We start from the raw sequence: 9,332 nt of genomic DNA, 5'->3' as shown, positions 1-9,332 counted from the left end.
TGGCTCAAGTGGTAGAGCGCTAGCCTTGAGCTGAAGAGCTGAGGGACATTGCCCAGGCCCAGAGTTCAGGCCCCACGACCGGACCCAAAAAAAAAAAAAAAGAAAGAAAAAAAAGAAATGAATCCACTTTTAAGACCAAATTTCAGAAGTGTGTTTACAAGCTCATTTGAAGTATTTTAAGAATATGATTTAAAATGTTTTCATATTTGAAACTACTAGGTAAGTATAACAAAATCCCTGTCTTTTTTTTAAATAAAACTATAAAAAAGACTGGCAAATAACAACATTGATAGAATTAAATCCATTAAATTCATAGAAAATTTCTATCAACCTCATATCAAAATTTGATACAAATTTTCTATGAATTTACATAAAAATGATGTTTAGTGAACTATATTCTGATGACAGATTTAATGCTTTTTTATTATAAAAAGAGTAGTCAGTTGTTTCACATTGTATATATTATAAATAATACTTTAATATATAATGTATGTATTAGGTTAGATCCTGAAATCACAAAGGTTCCCTGCCAGCATCTTCTGGCAGGATAAAATTGTTCTTTAATATATTGGTTTTTGTTCTAGATGTGGATGAATGTGCCGCAAAGCCGAGTGTTTGTGGCACAGCTGTGTGTAAGAACACTCCTGGAGACTTTGAATGTCTGTGTCCCGAAGGCTACAGATATAATCCTAAATCAAAGTCTTGTGAAGGTAAATGGTGTTGGTTTCACTGCTAATGGTACAGAGGGTGACTTCAAACCCTGGGTTATATTGAAGATCACTGGTTTTGTTAGGATACCAATAATGAGATATTTGAAACTGTATGTTTACAAAACTTATGTAACATTCAAAGATTAAGAAAATCTTTCTTTGAGAAGGAAAACAAGCTTAAACCATAGATGTGATGTATGGTGTATATGTGTACACCATTATATGTTATAGACCATGATAGATAATTTGCTCCAGGAAAGTTAGAATGCGCTTGTGACTTTAAATGAGCATCATTATTCCATAATACTGTGAAATTTGGGAACTTATGTAATCACTTAATCATAATAAAAAATAAAAAATAGGAAAAAACCATAGATGTGAGAAAAATGAGGTCTAAATTTGTTTTTTTCTAATATTTTCAGTCGTGTTGTATGTGATTATAAGTCATTGGACAATAGGAAACAACAAAATCTGTTGTAATGGATATAACTGAGCTCTAGAAAGTTGAGAGATACTGATAATCATGTCAGCATGTCTAGATGTGGCCTGGCCTATATAAAGGGTCGTGGTATTGCCATGTGTGTCTCAACTACCTTCAATATTGAATGGTTTTGTTTCTTTAATCATAGTATTCAAATTAGCTCATCTCCTCTATCTCCCTCTTCCTCTCTCCCTCTCACTCTCTCTTTCTCTCTCCCTCTCCCTTTTCCTCCCCTCTCTCTCCCTCTCCGATCCTCCTTTCCCCCTCCTCTTCCTTGTTTCCTCTCTTCCTCCTTTCCTCCCTCTCCCCCAACACCATGTTTATGTTGCCCAGCCTGGCTTTGAACTCTCCACTGTCCATTGCTTTAGCCTCTTGAGTGCTAAGATTACAGTCCTGTCCCCTACACCTAGCCTAAAACTCAAGTTTAAATATTTTAAAGATTCAAAATGAATTTAATACTGTGGCTAAAGCTAGTCAAATCAATAATACATAATATACCTTCTAAGCCATTTTCGGTGTAGAGCTTGATGGTAGTAACTATATTCACAACTCTCACTTTCCCAACATTTTCAGTACCCCAAACAGAAGTTTCAACCATTAAGCAATGAGTTTTCTTGTATTACTTAACTTGTGAAGAGTTGATGCCCTTGTGACCCAATCCTCAAAGAAATTAATTGGGAGATAATCTCAATGAAAGTTTATATAATCAGGAATGAGAGATAAGGCACTAAGTCATTTTTCCTTTCAAATTGAAAGCCAAAAAAGCAGTATAACTATTTCAATTGTGTAAATAAGTAAAAAATACATTTTAACTCATTTAAAATTCTAGGTCCAGTATTTAAAGATGATGTCATATAAATTTCCTTCCTGTTTTTGATTATTCAATACTAAAATGAGATGAATCCTCTGTCTATGGACTGAATATTTGAAGGACATGCGAATATCTGTGTTCTTTTTACTCCAGATGTGGATGAATGCTCAGAGAACATGTGTGCTCAATTTTGTGTCAATTATCCTGGAAGCTACTCTTGTTATTGTGATGGGAAGAAAAGATTCAAACTTGGCAAAGATCAGAAGAGTTGTGAGGTAAACATTTTATAATACAGAACTTCTCACTTCTTTTACAAAATGAGAAATCCATGTACTTATTTTCATATAGCTGAAGAAAATCAGAAAAATGCAGGTTTTCTACAAGAATTTCTATAGTTGTAAGCCAGCTATAAGTCCTGATCTTTAATTATCCTCCACAGGAGATAATTATTGACTTTTTTTAAGGGCTAATAGGATCATAGTTTTGAGAAAACTCATCTGGAGTCTACTTATTTACAGAATGCAGTGTACATTTACTTAAGAGATAGGGAAAGCTGATATTAATATTCCTATTTGTGAAAAGATAATGTACATAGAAACCTTAGTGCAAACATTTTCTAGTGTCTACTTTTCTGTAGGCCATGCTGACAAGTTCAGTCATGCGGAAAGGCATCTTTGGACTTGTAAAGTTGGTCATAAATCAAAAGAACTTTTTTTGTTAGAATCTATCTATCTATCTATCTATCTATCTATCTATCTATCTATCTATCTATCTATCTATCTATCTATCTATCTAATATTCCCCACCCCCTTCCTGTGCCCATTAACTTACCATTTAATGGTAACAACTTTCTATTTTAATGTTTGTTTTCAATTTTAACAAACAAATACTGGATAAAAGACATGAAGGGTTTAAATCACTCCCCTGTAAATTTCTTGGAACCTTGAGATAATGTCTCTGTTAGGAAACTGAGCTTCAAAGTATTAGGATAAAGAAAGAGCAGAAAACAACCTCAACAGGAAAGTTGAAGAAGGACAACTGGGTAACATGAGGAGAGTCAAGAGACAGGAGGCCTGGTGTAATGGGCACAGGGGTAGAAGGACTGAAGTAGGGGTAATGGATGGGGATCAGGGTCCCATGTAGCTGGAAGGTTCAAAGTGTTTCCTGAGTTTATGGTAAAGGTCTATGCCTGGGGAGCCAGTGTCTTGCCTGATCGCTCAGGCATCTATCATTTGAGTGGGTGGGGGAGTGGGCTATCATATTTAGATCAGGATTCTGGGCTGGAGACTGGGCTGGAGATTTCTCCTGTGGGAAGGGTAGTTAGTGGGGCAAGCCATGGGAGCAATATTGAGTTACGAGACCAAAGCAGATTCCCATCAATCTTTTCATTTTTTTATCATTATTATTATTTTCTATCAGAAAGGATCTCACAACATAGCCCAGGTTTACCTTAAATTCGTGATCCTTCTGTTTCTAGCTCTTGCCCACTGGATTATAGGAGTTCATCACCACGTCTGGTATATGATATCCTAATTTATTTCCTCCAGCGTTTCTAGACAGCATAGTTTTGCTCAGAACATTTTTGCTTAATATATGAGCGAGTGAACACAGTGCTGTTCACATTCATTCTTCTATTTCCAACTACAAACAACAATAACTTTTGGATATAATTTAGATAAAGCGTTATATCTGGTAGTTTATTAAAGAAATACATGTTGATGTCTGAAGTAACAAAGTATGTTTAACACTGGGATATGCTGAGGAAACATAAATAAAAATGTGAAACCATTAATAAAAAATTCTAAAACTACCCAGGTTGAATGAAATTTTTTTTTTTTTGTTCCGGTCGTGGGGCCTAAGCTCTGGGCCTGGGCACTGTCCCTCAGCTCTTCAGCTCAAGGCTGGCTAGCACTCTACCACTTGAGCCACAGCACCACTTCCGGCTTTTTTTTTCTTTTTGCTTATGTGGTGCTGAGGTATTGAACCCAGGGCCTCAGGCTTGCAAGGCAAGGGCTCTACCACTGAGCCACCTTCCCATATGGAGCATATATTAATGGATCATGCAAATAAGGAAAAAAAGTTTTATTTATTATCTTTAAAGATAGCCTTACCTTATTTTAGTGAATCTCAGAGGATCTATTAGAAAGCAGGCAAAGGAAGCATACCTGGACACTGGCATCAATCAGTAACTTATACATCTTATTTCTTTTCCTAGGCTGTTCCAGTGTGCCTTTCATTGAACCTTGACAAAAATTATGAATTACTCTACTTGGCAGAACAGTTTGCAGGAGTTGTTTTATATTTAAAATTTCGTTTGCCAGATATCACCAGGTGAGGAAGCACTGTGAATGATAGTTTCTAGAAGTTAAACAGGTAAGGACAGAGGAAAGTACCTGAAAAGGTTCAAAAGGTAATGAATTGGTATTGCCAAACAAGAAAACCTAGAAATATTATCAGCCAGATGATTTGGGAGAATCTTAACATTAATTTACTCCTTCATGTCTCTAATTGTTGTCCTACTAGAGTATTTTTCTGATCATTCTAGGCTAAGCTTCCTCAGTGAACATGTTGCTTTATCCATTATTCTTCATTTTCTAATGACTCTTAGAATAATATTGAAATAAAATTTTGAAATGAATTAGTTTTTCCTTATAAACAACTCAGATCAAACAATATCTCCCAGTGTGGGTGATTAATTACAGACCTTCTCAGCTAAGTGAAAAATGAGAATAAGGAAAGAAAATATTAAATACATTGTATCTTCAGATACTTAAGGAAATGTGCATATCTATTTGGTAATTCTTGAATCAGAATTGGTCAAATGCTTATTTTTCTAAATTTATTGCTCTCTTTATAATTTAATTAGTTCATACTTTCTAGAAATACAGTATATCTATGGAAATATATGGAATTTTTATAAAGTGTGCTACCTCTATAACCAATATAAAGAACAGCTGGTGCTTTTTATTTTTAAAGCAAATTCCTTCACCTGTGTTTTCCACAAATACTTTCTCCTCAAATGTTAACAAATTCATTTTTTTTCAACTCTATGATAGTTCTGAAACAGAATGAATTGGTCCCCAGTGTAATAATCAGTAAGAAGATGATGTATTCCAGACACAAAATATGCAGAGCACAACTTTTTGAAATATCATTTTAGCATGATTTTCCAAAGGAAAGGAAATTGTCTCCATAATAGGATCAACTTCTGGAAGATCCTGACCATCCACAGATTTGAATTTTGGCAAGATAATCCCTATGTTGCCTCAGTGAAAGGCTAAGATAATTATGAAAGACTATAGAGTCCTAATTCCAAACAAATGGCTGTTTTGTTTTTTAATGTACACTTAGGTCAGTATATTCCCACTATCCTATTGCCCGTCCAACATAATTTACTTCTGATTTTACCTCTTTCAAATACTTCTCTGGAATTTGAAGGTGGAAAAGTTTATTTTGTAACTTCTTCTTTGATCACTTTGAGGAAGATCTGTGCCCCATTACAAATAGCCCCCTGTTACTAAGAATACATTAATTATTGTATGATGGAGCAAGGGTGTGGCATTCTTGTTTGACTTACTAGAATTGTCCAAAGTTCTGACTCAAATTTTAATCACAACAGACATTGCCTGTTACTGATACCCCAAGCATATGGCTACACTGAATTCATTCAGCTTTTAAGTATTCTACTTACTTATTCAATTAGTGCTTTTGAAATCAAAGTAGAGCTGTGTTTTAAAATATTTCTTTTTTTTTCTATGAAAGTTTTTTTTTCTTCTTTTGGTTCTGGTCCTGGCGCTTGAACTTTGGGCTTGGGTGCTGTCCCTGAACTCTATTTGCTCAAGGCTAGTTCTCTACCACTTGAGCCATAGCATTCCTGCAGGCTTTTTCTGTGATTAATTGGAGATGATAGTCTCACAGACTTTCCTGCCCCAGCTGGCATTATATTGCAATTCTCAGATCTCAGCCACCTGAGTAGCTAGGATTACATGCAATAGGGACTATTGCTATGAAAGTTTTATTATGCATTGAGAGGAGGGGGGATTCAGACCTTCTTGAGAGACATTTTCTTCCTGCCATGTACAAACATTGGTCAGCTTTTCTTGCTTCCTTGGACTCTGTGTGTTCCCAGCACCAAATTTGTGTGCTTGGTGAGGTACTCATGGGTGTGGCTGTCCCTCTGCTTGATCACATTCTTGGGAACTGTGTGGCTCAACTTAGCCCCACAGGCATGGCATAGGGCAAAGCCATGGCTGCTGCTCTTCAAGGATTGCTGGCCAATGGGTTTTATTTTTTTTTATTTTATCATCTTTAGCACACATGAAAGTTCATTATATTTGCATTCATAAGATGCTATCCCAACAGTGCTTTGTGAATGATCCACTCGACATATATGAAATCATAAAGTACATCTTTTGATGGATCAGCCAATCATGAAATGGTGACATCTTTTACTAATCATTTATGAATACAGAACCCATGCACATGCACACGCACACACACACACACACACACACACACACACACACACACATCCTAAGTTCAGATGTTATAGTGTATAAAAGGTTCCAGGGGAGATACAATATATCAAATACTTACAGATGTGTATTAATTCCAACATTTGAAAGATGCTTTCCAACATATGCCAAAAAAGATGAAAAATTACCAAAGCAGCTGGTCATCAAGGGAAAAAAGACTCAAACAATAAGCAAAAAAAAATATGATAACCAGATTTTAAACACACATGGAACTGGAAAGCAACACATGAGCAGCCTAAATCTGCCCTTCTCTTTTATTAACTCCAGAGAATGAAGTAGATAATTGACTCAGTATATTACTGCCTGGCAATACAAGAAAAAAGATAATACATTAATCCTTTCATTTTCCTTATTATTAAAGACTTCCCTTTGTCCATTGTTTAGATTTTCAGCAGAATTTGATTTCCGGACATATGATTCAGAAGGCATCATATTGTTTGCAGAATCTCTTGATCATTCTGCATGGCTCCTGATTGCACTCCGTGAGGGAAAAATTGAAGTGCAATTTAAGAATGAATATGCAACCCAAATAACATCGGGAGGCAACGTTATTAATAATGGCCTTTGGAATATGGTATGTTTTACAGATTTCATAAAGATCTTCTCACTTTGATGCAGTGTGTCTAAAATTGAGATTTTTTTTTCTTATAGTGACAGCCAACTAAAATGGGTTGGGCTATCTAATACTTTATGAAGTATATCCTACATTTTCCACATATTACAAATCCATGAGATAGCCTAGAATTGTTATCCTCATCTAGTATATTTAGGGTGTCCTGTAAGTAATTTTTTCTGTTACTTATTTGAAGTCTTCTGTCTTTTAACTTTTTGCCTTTCTTAATGGCTGTCATTAAGTGAGCAATGGTATCTCTCAGGCAGGTCAGGAATCACAATTAGCAGGCATATGAGTTTGTGTAAAGACCTTAACTGATCATGGAAAACTACTCTCATACTTTTTTTAATTACAGAGAAATAATACAGTCACAAAAATAAAAATGCCAATTTATTTTTAAATATAAATATATAGAAAAGTAATCAGTTTTGTCCAAACAGTTTATAGTAGTAGATACAAAACAGAGAACTTAAAGCTAACATCTTTAAGATAGTGCTACTAATTGCTTTCATTTTATTAGCTGAGATCATCTCTTCAATCACCTGGATTAAATGGCTCTTTTTTCCAGAGAAGAGATTACAGTTTATCCGTATTGGAGAGTCATTGCTAGGTTCAGCATAGTGTAACTGAGAGAGGAACCACTTGCTCTTAAAATTTGGTACCCGAAAGGGACCATGATTATGGGAACTGGCAAGAGTCTGTTGAGAGGCCCCATCATTTCCTCCTGTCATTTATTTACTCAAGCACTCACTTTTTCTGTAAGCTTCTACTAGAATTACAGTCAGGCATTCTACTTATTCTTGAACACAAAACTATGAAGTTAGTAACTGATGCTACTCATGATGTAACATGATATAACATTACAGCAGAGGTGTGACTCTTAATTGGAGATGTGGCCACTTTGGGGAGCTGTCTTTGGGCTGTTACTAGATTTTAGACTTCTAACCTCAGCAAATGACTACAGCCAGATATAACAATATTCAAATATTATCAGCATAGAACCAATCTAAGAAATCATTCAACATCTCTGACTTTAACTGATGTTTTCATCAGTGTAGATTTGCTATCACATATTTCCCCTACATCTATATTATCTGATTTGTACAACCATTCCCTAAATGTACTGAAGAACACATTTTACTGTCCAGTCAGTGTCCTTGAATAACTACTCATAAAATCACCTTCTTCAGCAAGAGAGAAAAATTAAAATTTTAACCCAAGAATATTATCATCTATTTTAAGAATAATTTGGTTAAATTTGGATAATACAAAGGTATACATTTAGATAAAGGCAAAGGTATAATTTTACCTGTAAGGTAATATAATTGTCTCTGATGCTCTCAATGGAGAGAACCTATATGAGCTGAATGTCAGCCACTCAGTTTCATAGCTGGTTTTTTTTTCCCCTTGGTCATGGGACTTGAACTCTGGGCCTGGGTATTGTCCCTTAGCTCTTCAGCTCAAGGCTAGCACTCTATCACTTGAGCCACAGCAATGCTTCTGGTTTTCTGGTGGGTTATTGGAGATAGGACTTTACTTGTCTGTGCTGGCCTTGTATTGAGATCCTCAGATCTCAGCATCCTGAGTAGCTAGGATTACAAGTGTGAACCACTGGCTTCCAGCAGTTCCATAGGTTTTTAATCTCCAGTGTTTATGGACCTTGTTGAACTATTGTTTAATAGCATATTCATGTTTTAATTAAAACCTATTTCTATAAAATGATTATATAAAAATAAAATTAAAGACAGTTTCACATAAAGACAAGTGAAATAACTAACATGCTAAGTATAGTGCTGTCTCTATTTTGTAAGTTGTCAATTCAGTATTTTAATAGCTTATCAAGATTTTTTTTAATTTTAATTTTTTATTGTGAAAATACTGTACAGAGGGGTTACAATTACATGGGCAAGATAATGAGTACATTTCTTATCAAGCATTGTAGCCTCCTCCTTTGTTTCCTCTTCCCATCCCTTCCCATAATCCCCCATTCCAGCCACCCAATACTCCCCGCCCCGCCCCCACCAAAGTTGTAAAGTTCGTTTTCGACGTAAGGACTTGTACTTCTCATTGTTGCAATGGGTCCACCTGTATCCCTAGTTAAACGACTTGTTTTTCCCCTTCCCCTCCACAAATTATACCGACATCAAATATAGTGAAAGCACGGGTTATACTGTGGGGGAAG

General features: G+C 35.6%; 1 protein-coding gene across 1 annotated transcript in view; it reads left to right on the top strand.

Annotated features, from left to right (window-relative positions):
* Pros1 (protein S (alpha)) overlaps positions 1-9,332 on the top strand; it is a 48,565-nt gene that overhangs the window by 33,747 nt on the left and 5,486 nt on the right. The window contains exons 9-12 of the mRNA XM_013024077.1: positions 585-710; positions 2,156-2,277; positions 4,218-4,333; positions 6,922-7,111. Coding sequence (XP_012879531.1) covers positions 585-710; positions 2,156-2,277; positions 4,218-4,333; positions 6,922-7,111 — 554 coding nt within the window. The remainder of the gene's footprint in view (positions 1-584; positions 711-2,155; positions 2,278-4,217; positions 4,334-6,921; positions 7,112-9,332) is intronic.

This window comes from Dipodomys ordii, unplaced genomic scaffold (genome assembly GCF_000151885.1).
Source record: "Dipodomys ordii isolate 6190 unplaced genomic scaffold, Dord_2.0 Scaffold73, whole genome shotgun sequence".
Classification (NCBI taxonomy): Eukaryota; Metazoa; Chordata; class Mammalia; order Rodentia; family Heteromyidae; genus Dipodomys; species Dipodomys ordii.
The sequence above is the reverse complement of the archived record's forward strand: the minus strand, read 5'-3'. Positions and strand labels throughout refer to the sequence as shown.